This window comes from Podarcis muralis, chromosome 15 (genome assembly GCF_964188315.1).
Source record: "Podarcis muralis chromosome 15, rPodMur119.hap1.1, whole genome shotgun sequence".
NCBI lineage: Eukaryota > Metazoa > Chordata > Lepidosauria > Squamata > Lacertidae > Podarcis > Podarcis muralis.
Window position 1 is genome coordinate 7,182,081 of NC_135669.1, and position 25,630 is coordinate 7,207,710.

General features: G+C 44.7%; 1 protein-coding gene across 1 annotated transcript; it reads left to right on the plus strand.

Moving 5' to 3' along the window:
- The first annotated feature begins 13,662 nt into the window (after positions 1–13,662).
- Positions 13,663–25,257, plus strand: STAR (steroidogenic acute regulatory protein). The gene is made up of 7 exons (XM_028708560.2): positions 13,663–13,839; positions 17,565–17,678; positions 17,827–17,954; positions 19,010–19,168; positions 20,091–20,275; positions 20,382–20,475; positions 21,662–25,257. Exons 1-7 carry the CDS (start codon positions 13,776–13,778, stop codon positions 21,782–21,784), a joined length of 867 nt encoding a protein of 288 aa, XP_028564393.1. The 5' UTR covers positions 13,663–13,775; the 3' UTR covers positions 21,785–25,257.
- The last annotated feature ends 373 nt before the right edge of the window (positions 25,258–25,630 follow it).

A 25,630-nucleotide genomic window follows, 5' to 3' on the forward strand; every position in this document is an offset into this window, starting at 1 on the left:
ATATGTCAGGAGTGCTCTGATGGTGTTTCCTGCTTGGCAGGGGCTTGGACTCGATGGCCCTTGTGGTCTCTTCCAACTCTATGATTCTATGATTCTAAGTAAGTTCCATTCAGGGCCGTCTTAAGTATATCCGGCGCCGTGGTGCAAAGATCCCTCTGGCGCCCTCCCCCCCCTTCCCAGAGTTGCCAACCTTTTTATAGGAACATAGAAAGCTGCCTGATACAGAGCCAGATCATTGGTCCATCCAGCCCAGCATTGTTTACACTGACTGGCAGCATCTTGCCATTCCCAACCTTAGCTGGAGATACCAGGGACTGAACCTGGGATCTTCTGAATGCAAAGCAGGTAATCTACCACTGAATATTGTCTTCAGAAATTGCTGATGGATCATTGAGCTGATTTAGTACATAAAGCAGTTTTCTACATCCCTTATTGCTGAGGAAGGATGGTCGCTGGGTAGCAAAGCAAGTGTTTCCATGCTGAAGGTCCCAAGTTAAACCCCTGCTATTTAATTTTTGGTAGGGCTGGAAAAGACTGGAGAGCCAATGCCATTCAGTGTAGAAGCTGACAGTGTTGAGTTATGGACCAATGGTCGGATTCTGTATAAGTCCACCTTTCATGCTCCCATGCAGTCATTCAGAGCACCAAGGAAGATGCACATTCCTGTTAGCACAAGATGAAATGCACCCCCCCCTCCACATTTTGCCAGGCAAATGGATGCGGGAGACTGCACTGGATGCCTTGCATGTAAATGAGCAGTGCTATAAAGGTAACGGTAAAGGTACCCCTGCCCGTACGGGCCAGTCTTGACAGACTCTAGGGTTGTGCGTCCATCTCACCCAAGAGGCCGGGGGCCAGCGCTGTCCGGAGACACTTCCGGGTCACGTGGCCAGCGTGACGAAGCTGCACTGGTGAGCCAGCACCAGTGCCGCACATGGAAACGCCGTTTACCTTCCCGCTATAGAGCGGTACCTATTTATCTACTTGCACCCGGGGGTGCTTTCGAACTGCTAGGTTGGCAGGCGCTGGGACCGAGCAACGGGAGCGCACCCCGCCGCGGGGATTCGAACCGCCAACCTGACATCGGCAAGTCCTAGGCGCTGAGGTTTTACCCACAGCGCCACCCGCGTCCCAAAGATTTAGTTCCCTGATCCAACAGCACCAAGAAGCCCCTTCAGCGCCAGGATCTCCCTTGCTAAGTCAGGCCAAATTCATCTTGGTTCCCGCAACAGCTCCTATCTGATTGTCTTTACTCTTTGTAGGCCACCTGCTATTCATTTTTTTTTTTATAAAATTTTTTATTGCGTTTCTTTCCATAGTTTTGTACATTCCAGACACATACAATAGATACAAGAAACAATTTTTTCTTTTTTAACAAAAAAAAAACAACACACAAAAAAAATACATCCCTATTTGGACTTCCCCACCCCTTCCGGATCTGCGTTCTTTAAATTGACAATGTCAGCAATTTGTTACCTTATACCTCACTGTAACTTTCAATTGTTATGTATCCAAATTCAATGTATTATATCTCAGTTTTAATGCCTTTAAAATAAACATAACATATTCGATTCAATTTGTCTCCTTTTCTCTTTTATCACTTATTTTACAATTTACTTAATCATAATTGCTAAAGCATAACATTTCCTGATCGTGCACTATCTTAAGATTCATACAGTTTGTAATATTTTTGCAAATAGTCTTTAAATTTTTTCCAGTCCCCCTCAATTGTTTCTTGATCCAAATCTCGGATTCTGCCGGTCAGTTCAGCTATCTCCATGTAGTCCATCAACTGCGTCTGCCATTCCTCCAGCGTGGGCAAATCTTGTGTCTTCCAACTCTTTGCGATGAGTATTCTTGCTGCTGTGCTAGCGTACATAAACAAAGTTCTGTCCTTCTTTGACATTTTCTGGTTCACCATACCCAGCAGGAAGGCCTCTGGTTTCTTGGGAAAGGTATACCTAAATACCTTTTTCAATTCATTATAAATCATTTCCCAGAAGGCCCTCACTTTTGGGCAGGTCCACCAGAGATGGAAGAAGGTCCCCTCTGCCTCCTTACACTTCCAACATTTGTTGTCAGACAGGTGATGTATCTTAGCTAACTTGACTGGGGTCATGTACCACCGGTATATCATTTTCATAATGTTTTCCTTCAGGGCACTACATGCCGTGAATTTCATTCCGGTGTTCCATAACCTTTCCCAGTCTTCAAACATAATGTTGTGTCCAACATCCTGTGCCCATTTTATCATGGCAGATTTAACTGTCTCATCCTGTGTATTCCATTTAAGCAGCAAGTTATACATTTTCGAAAGTGTCTTAGTTTTTGATTCTAACAATTCCGTCTCTAATTTCGATTTTTCCACCTGGAAACCCACTTTTTTGTCCATTTTAAAAACCTCTTGAATTTGAGCATAGTGTAACCAATCTCGCACCTTATTTTTAGTTTATCCTGACTCTGCAACTTCCAGTTATCTCCAATTTTTTCAATTAATTCCCAATATTTCGGCCAATAGGCCTCCATATTGGGTCTTTTTCGAGCCTTGGCCTCCACCAGTGATAACCACCTCGGTGTTTTACTCTCTAATAAGTCTTTGTATTTCAACCAGACTGCAAAAATTGCCACCTGCTATTCAAATGGAGTCTTCCCCATACACAACAACAGCGATGTCACACCTAACACAACACACCCACCCTGGCATATATCTTTTCCTGCTTGTAATGTAAAAACTCCATTTCTTACCCACGGGGGAATATCTTTTGTATTGACAAACACTGAAGCTTGTTGAAAATGAGTAACGGTATGAGTCAAAGGGGAGGTCACATGAAAAAAGGGGGTTCCAAAGGAAAGCAATTTTGGACACTGAGTAATGATGTATTAGATGACCGAACTTGCTGCAAACATGTGAGTGTGACATCAGATTATTCCGCCATGGCCCTGTCTTTCACACCCTCATCACAGAAGGCTCGAGCACTGCTGTCTTCTCCCTCCCTCCTGATTTGTTATATATATTAGGAATGATATAAAAAAGACGGTGTGTGTGTGCGCGCGCGCATGTTGGGAAAATGTTTATTGAGTGAGGTGCACAGAACACTAGAAAGCACCCTTACAAGCACTAAGACCACATCTGCATTATACATGTAAAGCAGTATCATACCACTTTAAACAGGCATGACTTCACCAAGGAATCCTGGGAACTGTAGTTTGCTAAGGATGCTGAGAATTGGTAGGAGAGCCCTGCTCCCTTCCCAGAACTACAATTCCCAGGGTGGGTGAACAAATTTTTCCTACGAAGTGTCTATTTCACTGATTTCCCAAAAGTATTTGTCACCTAGAAGTCCGCTCCACTTCACCGTGGGGAGGAGTTGCAGTGGACCGTTTGGCCACCCACTCTCCTCCGGGGGTGGGGGTCAAAGTCCCGCTTTGCCCAGGGGATTCTGGCCACTTCAGTGACCAGCCAGCCAATCCACCGGGACCCATTTAAACGGAGGCACGAGCTGGAGGGCTTCCTCTTGGCTCACTTCCTCAATCTCCAGCCCTCCCTCCCTATTTTGCAGGTTTTCTTCATTGGCCTTGCTATGGACCTTGGTTGGTTTGCCGTTGAGGGGCCTGGTAGGAATTTTTCCACATGGCAAAACTGGCATGGGCCATTTGGTTTTCGCCTACCTTGTAGCAATCATCATAACTTTTTTAAGGGTTTGCGGTTAGGCATTGTTTGACCTTATGATGGGGGAGGGGAGGTGTGGCAATCACCTGCCCCTCCAAGCTTAAGGGTATTCCGTTAAAGGAATCCAGGGTGTGTGGATCTTGTCCAAAGCCTGGGGTGGGGCTAGGGCCATGACACGACCCCGTTGGGAACCCCTGGGGGAGCTCAAGTTGGTCTGCATCGACGGGACTCCCCCTTCTGGTGGTTTACCCTTACCGGACTCCCTGCGCAACGGGCAGGAGTAAGATATAGTCGGGTCCATTCAATGCCTAAGCCAATACCTCTCACATTCTGTAATCAATAAAGTTGTGGCCAAAATTTTGCCCAATAACATTAACCTAATGTCTGTGTCCTGGTGTGTTTTTATTCTTCAATGAGGGGGTGGTTGCTGGGTCTCAACACGCAACAAGTGTTCAACTTAAGAGCTGTGAAGCTGCAGCAATAAATCCCACATGAATTGAAATTCCAACATGATGGTCCTTTGGGATGAGAGGCTCTCCCAAAACTTCAGGAAGCTTCATTCCTTCGTTTGCCAGTACAGAATACAGATTCCAAGCAATGGAAATAAGTAAAAATGTTCCTGTTGCTAAGTCCATGATGGCTCCAATGGAAAAGAAGGTAAATATGAAATCATCGTGTTTTCCAGGGTTAAAGATGTTATAGAGTGCAAAGGCCATACAAAAACGGTCACCGCATTAGCAATGGAGGCTAATGGCATGAAGTCCTGGGCAATGATTATTTCAGAGAGTAGGGACTCCTCATCATTTAATGCTGTGCATATAATGTTTATTTTCTTAATAATAATTCTATGCATAGAACAGGCGCCCCAGATTCCAATCCCTACAATGTCAGGGTTGTTGCGGCCCATGATGTTGTCAACCTGCCACACTCTCCATTCAATATTGGCTGTGGAACAGATGCACATAATGCAGCCGACAAGAGACAAGACAAAGGCACCTATTTGCACGCAGGATACCCTACACAGCAGCCATACAGGAAAGGAGCCATAATGTGCCTGGGGTGGTACCTTGGCTTTGGTACAGGCAAGCCTGGCAGTTGAAGGCATGCTGGAGAAAAACAAAGTCAAAAGATAACTGTTAGATACTTAGGCACAGTATCATATGGACATCTCCTAAAATCTGAGCAAATAGTGATGTGCAGCTAAAACAATGCCACCATTCTAGGGCAAATTCTGCATTTCCCACCTTGAGACGTAGGAATGGAAAAGTCTGCTCTACCTGCAATCATAGGTGCCAGGAGACTTCCTTGGTGGGAGCTGGAGCCCTTTCTACCCAGAGGTCTTCCTTCCCTCTCCTTTGTTAAAATGCCAGGCATGATCCCAGCAAAGTTATGCATTCTACCAATTCATCAAAACAAGTATTTTTTTCTTCTAATATAGCACAGTACATCCATTTTTTTGACCCCTTGAAATCTCCCACATTTCCAGAATATAATTTAGAATTAAATTCAGTTCCCCTAAATAACAACTTCTTTTTATTACTCTTGCTATAAATATCCTCACCTCGCACCAAAATGATCTTATCATCGGGTAGTTAATCAATATTTGCATTTTTAATTAAGTTCGCATTTTTACTCCCACATCTCCAGCAATTGTCTGCACTTGTTATTTTCTTCTGGTATAGTTCTGCTGGAGTCCAGTAGACTCTGAATATTATTTTCTGTTGAATAAGTCTTAGTCTTAGATCCATAGAGGCTATTTCTATTGATTTTATACTTGACTCCCATATATCATTTGTTATCTGTACTCCTAACTCTTCATTCCATTTTTGTCTATTCTAAATCGTATTTCTTCCTGTTGAGTAGGGTTTTATATAGTGCAAGTGTAGAGTTTTTTGTTTTTGTTAAAGAGATTAAATCTTGTAGCAGCAAGGGTGTTTCCGATGCTGCTATAGCATCAGGGCCAAACTGCCTTTCCAACATATTTTTCAATTGAATGTATTGCCATTGTGTTTCACTGGTTAATCCGTACTTTACTTGCAAAGTCTTATATTCCACAAATTTGTAATTTTCATCAATTAATTGATTCAATGTCAAAATACCTTTTTTCATCCAATTTTGCCAAATTATTACTTGATTTCCAATTTTTAATTTTGGGTTGGCCCATATTGTTAATTTCGCATGCTGATAGGGGTCATTCTTATTATTTTTATTTATATTCATGCAAATTTTTATAGGTGCTTTAATAGTCTCCAGGATAATAGGATATTTCATAAAAATGGAGCCAAGTTTAGTCCACCCTACAAGAGGTTCAAAGAAACTATATTCAAGACTAGCCCAATTGGGATTCCTGCTCGTTCTCCAGTCATTAGTCTTACTCAGCAGGTAGGCCAGGTGATATAGTTCCAGATTTGGGAGACCAAAGCCGCCTTCCTTTGTTGGAAGTTGCATTTTATGTAGTGATATTTTTGGTGGCTTTGTACCCCACAGGCACGATCTAAATAGTTGATTTATTTTTTGGAAGTATAATTTGGGAATATATATTGGTAATCCTCTAAGAATGTATAAAAGCTTTGGAACAACATTCATTTTGAGGACATTAACCTTTCCCCAAAGGGAGAGGTTTAGAGGTCCCCACTTTTCAATATTAAAAGAAATCGCATTTATAATTTGATTCAAATTTAATTTTACAATTTGGTCTATATCTGATGAAATCATTATACCCAAGTATTTAATAAAGTCTTTGCACATCTGAAATTGATGATTTCTATACAATGTAGCCCTTGGCCCTATTGGTAAAATCTCTGATTTTGTCCAATTTATGGAATATCCTGATATTCTGCCAAAGGTTTTTATTTTCTCCATAATTTTTGGAATTGTATCTTCTGGTTTTGTAATAAATAAAAGGATATCCTCTGCAAATATACAATTTTGTAATTATCTTTGTTGTGCTTTACACCAATAGATTGTTAAAATTCACGGAAATCGCACAGGTCAATGGGACCAAAATAGCCCTTTGCCCAACATACAGGATTGCCCAGTCACCAAAACAACCTTCACAGCTCAGTCCAGAAAACTCTGACTGCACTTCATATTGCATAAGTGAACATGACCAAGCAGGAGTGGGAGACGGTTGGCCTATGGATTGGATCATGACAACGAGCGTTCATCATGATTTGTTAGTGTGGTATTTGCACATCTTCCCAATTAATCCTTTGTCCATCCCATGCTTCTCAGTGCATTTCTGTATCACTTTCCTAACCACAAAAGTCCATTAAAAATAAAAAGATGATCCAGGGCAATAGAGCACTTTGTTCCACTTTAATTGCAAAGTTATGGCTGATAAAGAAGGCTGATCACCGAAGAATTGATGCTTTTGAATTATGGTGCTGGAGGAGACTCTTGAGAGTCCCATGGACTGTAAGAAGATCAAACCTATCCATTCTTAAGGAAATCAGCCCTGAGTGCTCACTGGAAGGACAGATCCTGAAGCTGAGGCTCCAATACTTTGGCCACCTCATGAGAAGAGAAGACTCTCTGGAAAAGACCCTGATGCTGGGAAAGATGGAGGGCACAAGGAGAAGGGGATGGCAGAGGATGAGATGGTTGGACAGTGTTATAGAAGCTACCAACATGAGTTTGACCAAACTGAGGGAGGCAGTGGAAGACAGGAGTGCCTGGTGTGCTCTGGTCCATGGGGTCACAAAGAGTCGGACACGACTAAACGACTAAGCAACAACAAAAGTTATGGCATGTGCTTGAATCCTTCCTGCAAAATACTGTACTGACAGTCTGGAGGTGGCCCAGGTATTAAGCCACCCATCTTGCTCTAGTAATAAGCGGTACCTCCAGATGGGGATACATCTAGCAAGCTCAATGCAGCCTTCGCAAGCATCACAACACAGAAGAGAACATGCATTTCTTCCAGTAACACACGTGGTAGGCTGATAGGAAAGTGGGATAGGATAAGTCTGCACCACTAAAATGGGAGCAGGACAGTAATAATTAAAGGGATAAAATAATTGGGGAAATTAATAATGGAATTGATAAGAAGACCATCTCCCCCCATCTGGCAGCATTGCCTCTTGGGCCCCGCTTTCTGACTTTGCAGAGAAAACGGAGCTGCTGGCCTTAGGCAACTCTCAGAGTTCTTGGGACAGAGAGCTGGAAGGTCAGGCTCCCAGCAAAAGCGCATGAATGCTGACGTCAAAGGAAGCAGCTGTTGGTTCATTGGCTCTTTGGAGAGAGCATCCCTTCTGCTGTAACTCATCTGCGAAATGTCAACTCAGCCTTGACTGTTATCTTCTCCCTTTCAGCATCTCGCTTGCCTGTTGTGGGGAGATAATCCCACTCGTTTCACAGATATTTTGTGCACGTGTGGGATTCAAAGCAGAAAAGGAGGATGAGGTTCTCCTCCCACTTGGCACGTTGTTGCTTTGTGATCCACAGCCCCCACCCCACCTGCAGCACACACAGAGATATCTAGAGCCACTGGCCAGCTAAAATTTAGCATGGAAACAATCGTTCCATAAGCGATTTTTTTTAAATGAAAATCATCTGGTGTCATGATGATGTCAGGTGACTAAGAAGTAGGCATCAACGTACCTGTCAATCGTTGACTTGCCAGGGCCGGGTCTGCTTCACCAGCATGTTTTCTGCAGGAAAGGCACTGGCAAAACAGCATCCAGCAGGCTTGGACCTCTACCATTGGCTAAGGTCACCCAGTGGCAGCAGCTGATTGACAGGTGGGTGTGGTTTGGGGAAATGGCCTTGCAGGCCATATTGGACCCCCTGACAGACCAAGACTGACCTGGAAGTTTAAGATGCTCTGGGTGTGAGCCATTTTAGATCATGTTGTGACTGATCTGGGTTCTTCTGTCCCAGAGTTGAAAACTCCTGTGCTGGAGGGTTGGGGAGAGAGTCTAGAAGAAGCTAAAGACAAAACATTACACAAACACAAATTGCACAATTGTACCAGCTGCTTATGTACAGAAACAAACGCAAATGGGAACATTATAACAAGCTGGTGCAATGTATCTGACACATTTACCACTCTATCCTCTTTGTGGGCAGATATTTACTTTGAAAAAGCAAAACAACACAAGGAAGAGTGTGTGCATCGTAGTATCACCCATGCAAGCCATTGAAAAGTTTGTAGCATACCAGACAAGAAAGCACGTCAAGACATAAGGGCAGCCAGTTTGCTTCCAGCTGATCTGTTTGATTGAGAATTCATCCTGATGTGATGGCATAAAGTTTGTGGACCAATTAAACAACACTGGCTATTTATTCAGCATTCATACTGAATTGTTTGCGGAAAGGTTATACAACGTTGCATCAAGCAGTTGTTATTCCACACTTTCCAGCGCATTTCCCCGTCACTTTCCTTGCTGCAAAAAAGGAAGGGGCTTTTGAGACAGAAGAAATAAGGTTTGCTGCACAAGGCTGCCTAGATCAACTTTGATTGCACAGACTGAATATGCCACTGTGAAATGATAGTCTTATGGGCCCCTTTCCCTCTTTGGATGGTAATGGGACTCTCAAGACGTCCTTTTATGGTGCATTCATGATGATTTGTGGTCATGATGGAATGAAGGAGGCTATTTGCAATCCTATATTCAACCATGATTGCACTTGCAAAAGTTTAAGGGAAGACTTACTGCTTCATTTCCAGTTAGTTAACTTCCCTCTGGAACACTATAGTTGCTTATACCCCAAATGGTCCAAGTTAGGGTTTTGGGTTTTTTGTCCTGCTTTTGTTGCACTGTAGTGCAAAGGAGCTCCTCCAGAGGCAGTTGTGCAATGACCATGGGGAAACATTGCAGCACAACTAAACAATTTGTGGATGGGCAACCAATGCGATGTTATTGCATCAATGACATGTTGCAGAATATCCTCGCAAAAAATGGCTCCCAATGTGGTTAAATGCAAAATGTGTCCAGTCAACTCTGCTTTGCCCTAATGGCACCATAGCTCAGTGGTAGAGGACCTGCCTTGAATGCAGAAGGTCCAAGGTTCAATCCCTTGTGTCTCCCAGTAGGACTAGAGCAGAACCTTGCCTGAAAACTTGGAGAGCTGCTACCAGTCAGTGTAGACAATACTGAGGTGGGTGGACCAACTGTCTGGCTCAGAACAAGGCAGTTTCCTATCTTCTTACTGCACCAAGTTTAAGGCTGTAATCTTATACCCACTTACCTGGGAGTAAGCACCACTGAACTCAGTAGGACTCACTTCTGAGTAGGCACATATAGGATGGTGGTGTAATTCTATTCCCCCATCCATCTGCCTTGCAATTCATGAGCTCCATTTGCATTGCTTGAATGACTATAACGTGTCACCACTGGAACACAATGGAAGTTTTTTGGGCCAAAACAAACCCTTATTCATGGGCACAGCAGTTCTAATGATGTATCATGCAACAGTCACCATCACATTGTCCTTTTGTTTTGGATCGTGTAAACCACTTTGTAAATTATATAGCTGACAAGCAGCTTTAAAAAACAAAAACAAATGACTCTCGGAAAGTATATAAATAACTGCAATAAAAATAGTGACAAGCTCTTCCCCTTGAGCAAGAATGCTCTATTCTGCCCTACTGGTTAAGACAGCAGTGGGGGTCCTTTGGCCTCCAGGTATTGCTGGACTACAGCTCCCATCATCCTGGACCACTGGCCATGCTGACTGGTGCTGACAGGACTTGTATTCCAGCAACAGCTGCAGGGCACCAGGTTAAGACCTCTCTATTGTCCCCTTCATGCCATAAACTGAGGCTCTGCACAGCTCGGGTGCTCTGATGTTGCAGTTTGGGCTGGAGCCCCAGCTGGAGCACCTCTCCGCCTGTGGCAGTGCCCTTGGCTGAATGTTATGCAACAAAAATTGGCTCAGCTTCTTACAGCAGAGAAAAGCTCGTTTCCCTCTCTCATAACACAAGCACTCAGGGACAGCCCCCCAAGCAGCTGTTAGGCCTGGTGGGGTGGGGAAAGGTGCAGACCCCATCAGGAGTGGGAACTGTTGTCAGAAACGCAGAGAAGGGGAGGCCCCATGACCGCTATTAACCTTTTTAGAAAAAAACCAATTTTCCAAGTGACACATACAGGCTGTGTATACACTATGCCTTTAAATATATGGAATCCTCGAAAGATTCCATCAACGGTGTCTCCAGAAATTTTTACACATCACTTGGGAAGACAGGCGAACTAATATCAGTGTACTGGAAGAAGCAAAGATCACCAGTGTTGAAGCAATGATTCTTCAACATCAACTTCATTGGACTGGTCATGTTGTGCAGATGCCTGATCATCGTCTTCCAAAGTAACTACTCTATTCTGAACTTAAAAATGGAAAGTGTAATGCTGGTGGTCAACAAAAGAGGTTTAAAAACTGTCTCAAGGCAAATCTAAAAAAAAAAGTAGTATAAACACTGACAACTGGGAAACACGGGCCTGTGAGCTCTCCAGTTGGACAACAGCCTTTACCAAAGGTGTCATGGGCTTTGAAGACCCTCGAACTCAGGACACAAGGGAGAAACGTGCTAAGAGGAAGGCACGCTTGGCAAATCCACACCATGATCAACTCCCACCCGGAAACCAATGTTCCCACTGTGGAAGGATGTGTGGATCCAGAATTGACCTTCACAGTCACTTACAGACTCATTGTTAAAACCGTGTTTATGGCAGACAATCTTACTCGGCTACGAGTGATCGCCAAAGAAGAAGAATACCTTTAAAGCACATTCAAATGACATTCCCCTCCCTCAAAGAATTCTAGGTTCTGCAGTTTATCTGTCACAGAGGTACAATTCCCAGCAACCCACAGTGAACAACAGCACCTAGAATTCTCTGAAGGGAAAAGTGTGCTTCGTATCCTTAGCATCTCATGTTATTTGGACCCAAGCCTCTGGTGACCATGTAAAACCCAGTGGATTTCATGGCTGTGCAGGGATTTGAACCCTGGGCTTCACCCACTCAACCTTCAACACTCTGTCTATGACACCACAGGTAGAATCTTAGAGACTGAAGGGAAGCAGGCACAGGGGCTTCTCAGTGGTGGCGCCCACCCTGTGGAACATGCTCCTATCAGATGTCAAGGAAATAAACAACTATCTGACTTTTAGAAGACACCTGAAGGCAGCCCTGTTTAGGGAAGTTTTTAATGTTTGATGTTTTACTCTGTTTTTAATCTGTTGGGAGCTGCCCAGAGTGGCTGGGGAAACCCAGCTGGATGGGCGGGTTATAAATAATAAATTATCATAATATTATTATTAATAACTTGGGGTCCTCTAGCAAAAGAGCACCTGCCTTGTATGCAGAAGGTCCCAGGATCAATTCCTTGTGTAGAGGTGGAGCTGGGAGAGAGCCCTACTTGAAACTCTGGAGAGCAGCTGCCAGTCAGTGGAGACACTGCCAAGATGGACCCAGTGTTCTGGCAGCTTACCATGTACGTTTGCCGCTGCTTCCTTGACAGGTGGCCAGCTGAGGGCTTATCCACACTTCCCTTCCCTCACTCTTTCCAGGCACAGGCCAAGCTCTAAAGCTTTATGTCAGAGTGCATCCCCCACCCATGGAACTTCCCCTGTGAAAACCCACTCTTTAAAGCTGAATCAGAGCAAATGGCAATCCATGGAAAAACTGAATGGCCATTTGCTCTGACCGAGCTCTAAAGGGCAGGTTTTCATGGGGAAAGCTCCAGGGCAAAATAAAAAGAAAGAATTAAAGCCATCAGATACTTTAAAGCGCAGATCTGTGCCTGGAAAGAGAGGGGCAAAAGGTTAGTGTGGGTAAGCCCAGAGTCTCTGCTTCAGTACTTCCAGCAGAAGTACAGTGGTACCTTGGGTTACATATGCTTCAGGTTACATACGCTTCAGGTTACAGACTCCGCTAACCCAGACATAGTGCTTCAGGTTAATAATAATAATAATAATAATAATAAATTTTATTTATATCCCGCCCTCCCCAGCCGAAGCCGGGCTCAGGGTGGCTAACAACAATAAGAACTTTGCTTCAGGATAAGAACAGAAATCGTGCTCCGGCGGTGCGGCAGCAGCAGGAGGCCCCATTAGCTAAAGTGGTGCTTCAGGTTAAGAACAGTTTCAGGTTAAGTACGGACCTCCGGAACAAATTAAGTACTTAACCCGAGCTAATACTGTATTTAACCTGCTGTTGGAATGGGATGCTACCTCAGTTGCTTCAACTTGCTTGCCTTCTTACTTACAAGTAGTCCAGGGAATTGTCCTATCATTTTGCTCAGCAGTGAGAAGGATGGATCTTCAAGAAGCATTGGTTGGATCTGCCTGTTGAAGGCTTGCTCTGCTCCGTCTGCACTTGATGCTGGCTCCAACTGCACTCGGGCTCCTTGCTTTCTGCCTTACTTGTCCCAATGGGCACCAGTCCCTACTGCTGTTTCTGATGCCAGCATTGCTTTGGGCACTGTGCCAGCCCGTTTGCCTGAGAAGCTCAAGATCAGGAGTAGGCAAACTAAGGCCCGGAGGCCAGATGCGGCCCAATCGCCTTCTAAATCCAGCCCACAGGCGGTCCAGGAATCAGTGTGTTTTTACATGAGTAGAACGTGTGCTTTTATTTAAAATGCATCTCTGGGTTATTTGTGGGGCATAGGAATTTGTTCACCCCCCCATATAGTCTGGCCCCCCACAAGCTCTGAGGGACAGTGGACCGGCCCCCTGCTGAAAAGGTTTGCTCAAGATACTCAGACAGTAGAGAGAAAGGAAAAACCTTTGGCTGCTGTAATTGCTTTGTTCACGGAGCTGCTTAAAAAGCATGGCAACTCTGCCAGGAAGGCATCTGGCAACCTTCAATGCAGGAAAACCAGCTTAAAGGGTTTGGGGATTGTGCAGCCTGCCCTCTGGCCTCTTGCGAGATCCACGCCTCCCACCTGCTTGCCCCCACCGCAAGCTCATGAGGCGATGGGCTTGGCCTTGGTGTCAGCCAGCCTGCTGTAAGTGATGTCTTTTCTTATCTCTCTGCTGACAAACCAGCATCCGTCACTGGCTATTTAAGAGCAGAGGGGAGAGGAGACACCAGCAAAACAGCAGCAGAGGCGCTCAGAGACACAGGGAAGCCGGGATCCTCCGCAACTCTTTCAGACTTCTGTGATGCTGCCTGCGACTTTCAAGCTGTGTGCCGGCATTTCCTACAGACACCTGCACAGCACAATGGGTGAGTACAAACCAAACAACATTAATATCATCTTCAAAATCTTTTTGAGGGGGAAAATGTGCTTCAGACATGACTTATAGTGCGTACACAGTGTAAATGTGATCAGATGAATCTCCTACAGTTTCTTTTAAAGGTAATAGCAACTATTGGTGTGTGTTTGGGGGTTATTCAGATCACATCCATTGTGCAGGGGCCGAACCCTTTGCCTTCCTGCTATTTTCCAGATTTAAAAGTTGTTTCTGTATGTTCTTACTGTGGCGCAAACAGAATTTAAATCAAGGGAATGATGAACGGCTCCTCTCCTCTGGTGCTGCCGGTCCATTCTGAACGGCTGCAGCTAGTAGCTTTTTCATTCCTTGTGTTGCTTTTCAACCTTTTCTAGCAAGCCATCTTCTGGGATTCAGTGGGTGAAATATTGATGTATAAGTGTAAAGAACTTTAAAAGAGCAATTTTTGTTGTAGCGAATAAAAAGTTATCATGGATGTTTCTCGTTTTCTGGCTGCTTGACATGTTGTTAATGGCTAGCCTGGGAAGCGTAGGGTCTTTTGCAGTGAGATCCCGGATTTCTGCCCTTTCCCTCTTTTTAGAAATTTTCTTTTTTTGGGGGGGGGGGGACTTTGCTTATAGTGGGAGGGTGCACTGTAATGTTGACCGTAGCTATGCAACTCTCCTTATCTACCAGTGGCATTGATGTTTGTGCATTAGCCTGTGTACATTTCATGTAAATGTGTGTCATGTGCCTTTAAATAACCCAGCCATGCCCTTAGATGCATCTTGTCTGTTGCATGCAGAAATGGAAAGCTTACATTTTGTAGTTCAGGGGAATCTAGTGGTGGCTGCTGCCCATTGAGACAAGTAAGGCGGAAAGCAGTGAAACCACCAGCAGGGAGAGCTCTGGCCAATGACAGGCAGAGCAAGGAATTCTAGTTTTGTCTACAATTACCTCCCTACAGAGGCCATGCAAAGCCTTGGACTGGTTTTGAGGAGGAAAAGCAGGCAGGTAGAGATTGGCTAAGGGCAGGCTGAGGATGGTGAGAAAGTACTGTACTCCATTTCCTCGAAAAAATGGCCAGCCTCTACTGGTTTTAGATGAGCTGAGCTGTAGCATGAAGAAGGTCACAGCTTCCATGTCTAGTTAAAGTATTTCAGCTAAGGGGGCTATGAATGTAACTAGGGCGTACTTTCCCCTCCCCAGCTGTAGAGAGCTTAAATCGGGGTTGGAGAACCCGATGTCTTCTAAATGCTGGACTCCAACTCTCATTGCCCCAGCCAGAATGCTCATTCCTTTTGGGAATTATAGGGAAAGAACTACCCAAATTTTATAGAAATTTATTCGTGTATGCGACTACAATGGCAATAATGTTACTTGCCCCCAAATGGAAAGAAGTCCCAGCCAAAGAAGAATGGATACAAAAACTTATGAAATATGCAGAAATGGTGAAACTTAACCGAAAAAAATAATAAGTCAAGATAACAAACTTTTTATAAAATAATGGAAATGGTTTATTGAATATTTACAAACTGTAAACAGATAAGAACATTGGCAGGATTCTTGTAATAACCTGCAGTTCTATAAGAGTATATATTTAAAGTAGATGAATAAATGAGCAAATTGAGTTAATTTGGATATGCAGGAAATATTTTTTAAAAAATTAAGGAACTGCAGAAAGAGGGAGTAGGAAGTCAAGTTTTGAAATGTTAAAATGACTGTAAAATTATTGAAATGTATAAAACTGAAAATCATAAATAAAATATTTTAAAAGGATGGGAAATGCTCAGTTAACACTGGAGGGCAACAGGTTCCCCACTCCTGGTTTATATATATTGACACAAATTCTGTTCACGCGCTTTAAGGTTTTTCTAGGCGGTCAGTGGAGTCAGTTTTCATATGATGGTTCCTTGTTTCTAAAAGCCTTCATAGTCATAAATCTGTGTGCATGTTTGTAATGCATCCTGATTTCTTAGATGCATTCGTTGCACAACTGATAAATTAACGTCACTTTAAGTGTTTTCTTTTTTATTATTATTAAAGATTTTCTTGTTTTACAGAAGTAAGTGTAATGTCTCTCATATTTTTTCCGTGTAACATTTTTACAAATCTGTTTCATTTGTTGAGACATTAGGGGGAGAGGGGGGAAAAGAAGAAGGGGTGGAGGGAGGGAAGATGGGTGGGGGTGGGGTCGGGTGGCGATGTTTCTATTATGCTTAATGTATGTGGGGTTTGGTGTCACCGCTGCTTGTGCTGTTCATTTGTGTTCCTTTGGTGAAGAGAGAGGTTGGGGTTGGCCTAGGGTGTGGTTGTTTGTTTGTGATTGGCTGTGGTGGTCTTTGTTTTTGTGTGTGAGTGGGGTGGGTGGGTGTTTTGGATCAGGTTAGCCATATTGATTTGTATGCTGTTGGTGGATTATTGTCGTTGTCTTGTTGGGCTGTTACAGATAGGTAGCCATGTTGGTCTGCCATAGTCAAAACAAAAAAAATTCCTTCCAGTAGCACCTTAAAGACCAACTAAGTTAGTTCTTGGTATGAGCCCATTTGTGTATCTGAAGAAGTGTGCATGCACACAAAAGCTCATACCAAGAACTAACTTAGTTGGTCTTTAAGGTGCTACTGGAAGGAATTTTTTTTGTTTTGTTGGGCTGTGTATGTGATAAAGGGGAGCCATACCGGGATAAAGGCAGCTTCTTCTGTTTGTCCCAGTGTCAGTTTCAGTTTATTGGTTAATTTTTCTAGTAGGGCTGTTGAAGAAATAAGCAAGAGATACAGAGGTACATAATTTACCATGTAAACATGCCTTTACCAGAATTTGTACAATGTTCTCATTCAAATGGAGCAGAGGAGAAATCAGTTCGGCAGCTTTGTAGTAAAATCAGCAGTGTTTCTACTGTGCCTGGATTCCCCTCTTAAGCTAAGAAGGCAACAAAGGAACTTGGAAATGGAGAAATGTTCAAGCTGCGTTTAAAACAATCTTGGGTCCCCAGATGTTGTCAGACTACAGCTACCATCATCCCTGAGCTGACCACTGGCTAAGCTGGCTGGGGATGGTGGGATTTGTAGTGCAACAACATCTGGGGAGTCAAGAACTGTTTTAAACAATAAAATGCAAACAGGACTCCTGAGACAGGCTGTCACTGCTGATTTAGTTTTAGGTGGGGTTTTTTTTAACAGCCGGAGGTGCAGGTGGGTTCGGGGGAGGAGGGTTGCGTGAAGAACCACAGGCAGTCATTCTCTTCAGGACTAATTGGGTTGGGTGGAAGGGCAGTCAAGTTCAAAGGGCTCAAATCTGTACACTTGTTAATTTTTCGGCATCTGATAAGTTTCACAACTTGTTTTTACTGTATGTGCATCAGTTCAATTTACAGCCCTCAGTTTATAGCTGCAGATTTAAGCAAGTAAGAGATTAGACTTAGTAAAAGATTTCTCTCTGTGTGTGTTAACTGTCCAAATCTTGTCACATTAAAGAGTTTAAAATATTAATAAATATTAATAAAAATATATTGGTTCTGGTGGCACAAGAGTAGACTGTGTTGAACATGTCCTCTCAGATCAGCTCACTCTTTTGGGTGCCTTATTTTATTTTCCTGTGTTGTCTGTGTTGTTGTTTTTTAATGATGGTTAGGAACCTCGAAAGCTGGAAGTATCCCAGGCCTCTCTGGACCTCAAAGGGCCTGCTTCTACGGGTACAGATATGGCTTTTAATACCACTGTTATGCTTTCCTCTCCTCAGGCTTGAAGAGACAAGCAGCTGCTGCAATTGTCCAGGAGCTGAATAAATTTGCAGTTACCAGGCCTGGTCCCAGCAAGTGGATCAATAATGTGCGCAGAAGGAGCTCTTTGCTAAGTAAGTATAACGAGGCACGGCTCTTGTTGGGCGTGTTTTATCCTTGCATTTTGGGGCTGCTGAATTTTTGGTGGCATTGAAAATACAAGCTTTCTTTTTTAAAAAATAAAAATAAAGTAAAATTAAAACCTGCTCCAACCTCCAACAGGTTCTAGACTGGAAGAGAATCTCTTCAATGAAACGGAGATGTCCTACATCAAGCAAGGAGATGAGGCACTTCAGAAATCACTTAAAATTCTTGGAGAGCAGGAGGGCTGGAAAACAGAGACAGTGATGGTAGGCATGTTGCATTGTTCGTGGGGGGGTTGCTGTTTGGCGTTCCCTTCTACTTTGCTTGCAAAGGGTCAGGGAAGATGTCAGTTGGGGTCGCCAACTTTGCAGCCTTCAGATGGAGAGCTGAATTTTAGTTAGGGTCAAAATATCATTTCAAATTAACAAACTAAGGTATCTTTTATTTTATTTTTTAAAATAATTTTTATTAAGTTTTCTGTTTTACAATTTCAAGTACACATTTTACATCCTTAAGATATCAATGACTTCCCTTCTTCCCTTTCCATGGTTCAGGTTTAAACAAACAACTGTTTTCTGAGTTTGGATGTTAGGAGAAACTGTGGTTAATATAAAGCTGGAAAGGGTTCCTTCTGATCTTCTCACAAGTGTAAAAGAAAAAAAAGCATATTATGCAAACCTGTGGCTTATTGCAGCTGGTCCTTCTAGTGGTAAATCATTATTTTGCATCGAAATGGGCCTAATTTTCTTCATGCTGCTCACTCTTCCACCCCACCTGCATCTTTCCACCCTAAGAAAAGAGCAAATATTGTGGCCCTACTGATGCAACTTTTATAGACCCTAATCCATTGATTCAGGCATAGTCAAACATGGTGTACTCCAGATGCTGCTGGACTTCAGCTCCCATCACTCCTGACTATTGGTCCTGCTGGCTGGGGCTGATGGGAGTTGGAGTCTAACATCTGCAGGACATCAGGGTTCCCCATCCCTGGTCCGCACACCAACTGGTGGTAGCTCTCCAGGATTTCAGACAAGCCTTACCTAGAGCTTGAACTTGGGTCCTTTTGTCTGCAAAGCATGTGCTCTACCTCTGAGCTATGGCCCTTTTCTAAGATTAGCCATCCCCCTGGCTAGCACATTCTGGTTGTAGCTTCAAGGCCAGCCCCATATAGAGCACATTGGAAAAGCCCTGTTGCGAGGTTATCACGTGGGAATCGGGCTGGATGCAACATACGACCTAATAATACTCTTAGCTCTCATGCTTTGGGTTATGCAAGCCAGCGATGCTAACAATTTAGACCCCCTTCTGCTTTTTTCTGCAGGCCAATGGTGACAAAGTCCTGAGCAAAGTACTCCCGGATGTGGGGAAGGTATTCCGGCTAGAGGTGGTGGTTGATAAACCCCTGGACTGCGTCTATAGCGAGTTAGTGGAAAGGATGGAGCAGATGGGAGACTGGAACCCGAATGTCAAAGAAGTCAAGGTAAACACACACCGAAACGCATTCTTGGCGAAAGGAGACTGTGCCAGTGGCTTACGCATTCAACTCTGCAACGAGTTGTAAAGCACATTGCTTTGCCTGATCAGTGATTTTTTGCACCGCTATTAGTAGAAAAGTATATTGTAGAGCTGGGATGGTCTGAAGAAAGACTGGGATCTACTGGAAGATCCCTGGATGATTCACAGTAAATCACCAAGCGTTGCTTGCTTCTTGTGGTGCAACGACAACAAATTAAAATCACAAGTTTTTAAAACAAATCTCAGCATAGCTAACCAATGTCTTGATCTCAGTGTTCCACACCTGTAAAACATGAGCACTAATGAGGTGTTTGGGCAGCTCTGCTGGCCAGTTTTAGACTCTTGTGTTAAGCGTCTCAGATCTGTAATCGTGCAGACATGGGTGCATTATGGTATTTGTGGGGTATCTCCATTGTAAGGCTCGTAGGCCACACAGGCTCGTGGGGAATTGGCTCCCTCCTGCTCCCTCCTTCAAAGGACAGAAGATTCCCACTGGAGGCAGAACCTAGTCATCATGGTTAGTAGCCTTAAAAGCCTTATCTTCCATGAAGTTATCAAAACTGCTTTTAAGGCCATCCAAGCTGATGTCATTGCCAAATCTTGTGGGCCACCATTACGCAGCCGGCTGTGGCTGGTGACCTTTACACTGTGTGCTTCCTGCCCATGTTGGTAGCACCGATCATGTGTTAGGAACAAAGGGAGTCTCCTTCTGCCTCTTGTCCCTCCCTTCCCCAAAGTAATCAGCACTGTGCTCCTTCCAAAAGTGAGGCAGGAAAGGAATTTGTCGGCCATAGCAGGAATTGCATCAGCTACCAGCAAGGAGGTGCAGTAAGTATCCCTGTATGAAAAATGACAACCCTTTGTTTTCATTGGCGATCTTTCTCCAGATCTTGCAGAAGATCGGCAACGACACGGTGATCACTCACGAAACTGCAGCCCCAACCCCTGGCAACATAGTTGGGCCGCGAGACTTTGTGAGTGTCCGTTGTTCCAAGAGGAGAGGCTCAACCTGTGTCCTGGCTGGCATGTCCACCACCTATGCAGCGATGCCTGAACAGAAAGGGGTTATTAGGTAAAGAGTCGTCTCCCTCTCGATTGCTTTCTCCTTGATTGAATTTAGGGGGGTACTCAGTTTTTTGTGTAATATGCTAACATGATGCTCTCCTGTCCTCCCACAGAGCTGAGAATGGCCCCACGTGTATGGTTCTTCGGCCTCTCCTTGGTGACCCCTCCCAGACCAAGTTAACCTGGCTTCTCAGCATCGACCTCAAGGTACAGGCACACGGTGGACTGAGCTAAATCACTGCATCCATTGGTTTTGCCAGAGATCATCCTCTTGCCATGATTTGGGTGGTGCAACTTTCATAAACAGCTGTGCATTCAACTCTGCAGGGAGTCATCTCAGGTGTCACTAAGAGGGACCCACTTTCTGGGGCTCTTGAGAGGGTATTTTTCAGTTAGATGAACTGTGCAAGAAGATACATAGCGCTGAGCCAAGGATTCCTCCTGCATTTCCCCCCTACCACTCTCCATCATTTCATGATAAGATCAATTGTGGCTGGCACTGTGGTCTACAACTGAGCCTAGGGCTTGCCGATCAGAAGACCTGCGGTTCAAATCCCCACAATGGGGTGAGCTCCCGTTGTTCGGTCCCTGCTCCTGCCAACCTAGCAGTTCGAAAGCACATCAAAGTGCAAGTAGATAAATAGGTACTGCTCTGGCGGGAAGTTAAACGGTGTTTCCATGCGCTGCTCTGGTTCGCCAGAAGTGGCTTAGTCATGCTGGCCACTTGATCCGGAAGCTGTACGCCAGCTCCCTCGGCCAATAAAGCGAGATGAGCGCCGCAACCCCAGAGTCAGTCACGACTGGACCTAATGGTCAGAGGTCCCTTTACCTTTACTTACATTTAAAGCACAATGATACCACTTTAACAGTCATGGCTTCCCCCAATGAATCCTGGGAGCTGTAGTTTGTTAGGGGTGCTGAGAGTTGTTAGGAGACCAACACCCCCCTCACAGGGCTATTATTCCCAAAGTTCCCTGGGAAGAGGGATAGACTGTAAAACTGCTCTGAGGGCTCGTCCGCACTTCTGCTCGTATGTGCTTTCTAGGCCTGGTTCCAAGAGAATTTTCGTTTGCTCAGCCACTTTTCCTGCGAAAACCCGCTATTTGCTGCTGAATTGGGCTTCCTGTGGATGGATGCTTATGGCAAACCATGGGGAAACCTCTCGGACCCATGCCTAGGAAGTGCAGACAAGCAGAAGGAGAAGCAGGACAAGTGTAAAAAATAAATCCTGATACCACTTTACTGAGGAGAACTGAGGGCGGGGGGAATGAACAGAGAGGTTTTGCCTCTTTTTTATTACTTCAAACCTTGTGCATAGAAGGGAGACCTTCACAGAATTAACCCTTTAAGTTGAACACATAATGATGTTGCTCTTTCCCCCCTTCTCTCCCAGGGATGGCTGCCCAAGTCCCTCATCAACCAAGTCCTCTCTCAAACCCAGGTGGATTTCGCTAAGCATCTGCGCAACCATTTGAGCAGCAATTCTGCCTCCATGCAGCAGGCCGTGCGCTGTTGAAGTGGCCGCACACACGCAACACACTCCTTGTGGCTGATGAATCCCTTTTCCGGCTCATGGACCACTCGCTCAAGGCTCTTTCCCTGGCAGCTGAGGCTCCTGCTCCAGAAAATGGGTACAGGGACATCCATCTTTCCTGCCAATAGAACAAGCTCCCTGCCTACTCCTCTGAGGCAGCTTTTTTTATCCTCTTCCCAAAGCAAGAGTGGGAAATCTTCTTGGTGGTTGTTGTTCTCAGGGGTGGTCTGTTGTGGGTCACATTTCAGCAGTGGTCATTGCCATAGCCAAAAGGCAGAGTAGGCCACACCTTTGTCTCCCTCCTTCATCTCACCCCCCTCTCTTTTCTCACATCCACACCATACATTGAAGCACTTACACCGTTTTCGTTGTCATGGCTTCCCCCAAAGAATGCTGGGAACTGTGCTTGATTAAGGGTGCTGATCTCACAGAACTAGAATTCCCATCACCCTTGAACAACTACAGCTTCCAGGATTCTCCCTGAGTATAAAAGTGGTATAAGAGAGTATATGGCGTATCTGTGATCTCTCTCTTAAGCTTGCAGGGGAGGGACAAATCACTCTTCTCAGAGGTTCAAAATGATTGCTTTCAGAAATCTTTTGAAATTAGGCAGATGGGCTGAAGGTGGCACCCCCCCACCCCCAGTTCAAAGGATTGAACAGCAGAAAAATTCATCCTAGGTGCTTCACTGATCCTTTGATGACAAAGTACAGGACTAGATTTTGCAGCCCCAGGTTTGTTAAAGAGGTTTCCTTTTGAAAGGTGTATCTGAAATACCCTGAAAACAAAGCCAAGATAATTGAGCTCACAGAACAACTTAAGCTATGATCTTACTTTTTAAAAACCAGTAGAATTTAGTGCCATTTATATTTTAATTTAGTGCATTTTTTGTCCCACCCTTTTGTTCCAGGAGCATGGGGTATGCATGTTCCCCCCTTTCCCCCCGCCTAATAAGAAGGTGGGTTAGGCTTGAGTAAGAGCTCCTCCATTGCAGCCTATTGATTTGCTTACACAAAGTTTACCAAGGATTCCTCTAGACTTGTTTATGGAGAGGTGACAGTCAGCATTCATCCTCATTTAATCCACTTCATTGGAACAAGCCTAAATTTCCAGGTGTGCACTTGAATCCCTCCTACAAAACAGTCACAGCCTGGGGAAAACCCAAGAGGTATCAGTTGGCCCAAGGTCCACCAGAGTGTCTCAGAACTGCATGAGATTTGAAGCAGGGTGTCTGCAGCCTAATCTGGCAGTGCTCTGCCCACTGCACTGCACTGCTTCTCCATGCCTGATTTAGAATCAGTCTGCTTGGGCCAGCTTGTGAATCTGTGTTATGCAACACCTCCTATTTTACACTCAGCTGGCCTCTGCTGAACTGACTGGTTGAGGGAACCTCAGCTGGGTGGCAGAGCTGCTGCCTTGCATGCAGAAGGCCTCCTGCACTGTCCCTGGACCTGCCAACTAAACGAGAAAGGCTCAGGGAGCAGGTGACATGGAAGACCTCTGCCCAAGATCTCAGAGAAGCGCTGCCAGCGAGAGGAAAGAAGGCTAGGCTAGTTGGACAAGTGATCCGGCTTACTGTGCAATGGAAGGGCGTAAGGAAAGCTCTCCTGGAGCAGGCCAAAGACCCATCTAGGTGTAGGATCCTGCTGGCATGGCGGCGAGCCAGATGCCCCTGGGAAGCCCGCAAGCAGGAGCTCAGCACAAAAGCACTCTCCATACTTGCAGTTCCCAGAAGCTGGCATTCAGAGGCAAGCTCCCGCCAACAGTGGAGTCGGAACTCCATCTTAGCTGCCTATGTTCCGAACTCTTAAGTATTGTGCCCATAGTGACAGCCTATCGGAAAGCCTTTGTACATGGGATCAGAAAAGAGCCAGTGCCTGTTCCAGGTTTCCAGGGGAACCTGGTGCAAGATGTTCTCCCCGTCTCTGCATGTCTCTCCCCCCCCCCCCCGGAAGGCCCTTCTGCACCAGAACAAGGCCTACAGAGGTTGCTGCTTTCTCACAGGGAAAAGGGCAGCACCAGCAACCATGAACAGCAGGGCAAAGTATCTGCAAGGATGGGTCATGGGCATGAGCCAAACAATGCTGGCTGTAACCTATGTCCAACATGCAAGTACAGTGGTACCGCGGGTTACAGCAGCTTCAGGTTACAGACTCCGCTAACCCAGAAGTACCTCAGGTTAAGAACTTTGCTTCAGGATGAGAACAGAAATCGTGCTCCGGCGGCATGGTGGCAGCAGGAGGCCCCATTAGCTAAAGTGGTGCTTCAGCTTAAGAACAGTTTCAGGTTAAGAACGGACCTCCGGAACGAATTAAGTACTTAATCCGAGGTACCATTGTAGATCAATGCAGTCTGAACTCACCCTTCATCTTAGTGGGCTTGGTAGCAAGGCGCTTGTTTTGTTTAATGTCCATAACAGCAGGCCATGCATTAAAACCAAGTGACTAACTGCTAACCATCCTTTGTAGCTTAAAAGCCACGATCACCACGGAGCAAGACCCTGCTGAATAAAAATAGTGCATTTGTAGCATCCTCGTTTCCCCACCAGTCTCTTGGCTCTCTGGCCAAGGCCTTTCCTCCTTCTCTCCCTCCCTGTCCACATATACGAGCTTTGGTTGACTGCACTGTATTCAACCCCTTGCGTTTTAGGGGAAGAGCAATAAGCTCAGTAGGACAGCATTTGCTTTACATGCAGATAGTTCTACATCTAATCTCCAGCTGGAGAGACTACTGTCTGAAATCCTGGAGAGGCGCTACCAGTCAGTGTTGACAATATGGAGCTAAGAGGGACCAAGGGCTGCATAAGGCAGCTTACTATATTCTTCAGGACCATAGCAGGCGAGCAGTTAACACACACACACACACACACACACACACCTCAGTAACTAGCAGCCTCACCCTGGTCGATGAGAGTTACTTTAAAAACAAATTAGTTTCAATGCAAATATTATTCCATATTGTTTGCTGTTAGGCTTAAAATAAGATAGGTACGCTCCTAAACTCACTTGGTGAATCTGTGATCCCCAAAGTCTGACCTCAGGCTTGGCGTTGGCACATTATCCAGCTTCACAATAGATTTTACTACTTCAGCTACCAGAACCCTTGAACATTCCATTACTCATAATCACCTGTTGTTGTTTTTTTAAAAAACGTAGGTATCTTCCTCCCTTGTTTGCAGTTGGACAAAGTGTTTATTTAATATTTATTCAAGTCAGGTATATTAAACATGAAAAGCCTGTTCTGTTTTACTCTTGCATTCTTGGTTAACATCTTTTCAAAGACTGGCAGATGGTGCAGTGTGAAGATTTTGTGTGTTTAGACACTAATGCCAGGTGAAAATGAATAACAGCTTCTTTGATCTGAGACATTAAAAAATGTATTTAACAAGAGTAGCAGAAAACTGTGCTCAAAGTTTATGTACTTCTGAAAATAAAAATGGAGTATGATTTAAAATGTTCCATGTCACTGCTCTCTTTTTTTGCCTACAGGATTAAGACTTTTGAAGATCATGTAACTGAAAAGGTCTGCCCCTGACTCAGGGATGACCCAGTCAGTGGATTAGGACAGAGAAGGATAAAGGAATTTTATTTTGTATGCTACAGGAATCTGTGACCAACCAGATGTTACTGGACTCCAGTTCCCATCAGCCCCTGGCAGCATGGACAACTGCTATGGAAGATGGGCTCTGGAGTCCAATGACAGCTGAAGAGCCACAGGTTCCTCATCCCTGTTCTACAGCTTGCAGCTTCTGAAGGTGGATGGCCAATGTACCACCTGGGTCCAAAGCTCAGCGGCAGGGCACTTTCACTTTGCAGGTTCATCCCTAGC

What these genes read in the sequence shown, in the direction of transcription:
- STAR (XM_028708560.2), top strand. Translation starts at nt 13,776, where the DNA reads ATGCTGCCTGCGACTTTCAAGCTGTGTGCCGGCATTTCCTACAGACAC. An exon ending in CAGAAGGAGCTCTTTGCTAA is followed by an intron (nt 17,679 to 17,826) that starts GTAAGTATAACG and finishes AACCTCCAACAG; the next exon opens with GTTCTAGACTGGAAGAGAAT. An exon ending in GAACAGAAAGGGGTTATTAG is followed by an intron (nt 20,276 to 20,381) that starts GTAAAGAGTCGT and finishes GTCCTCCCACAG; the next exon opens with AGCTGAGAATGGCCCCACGT.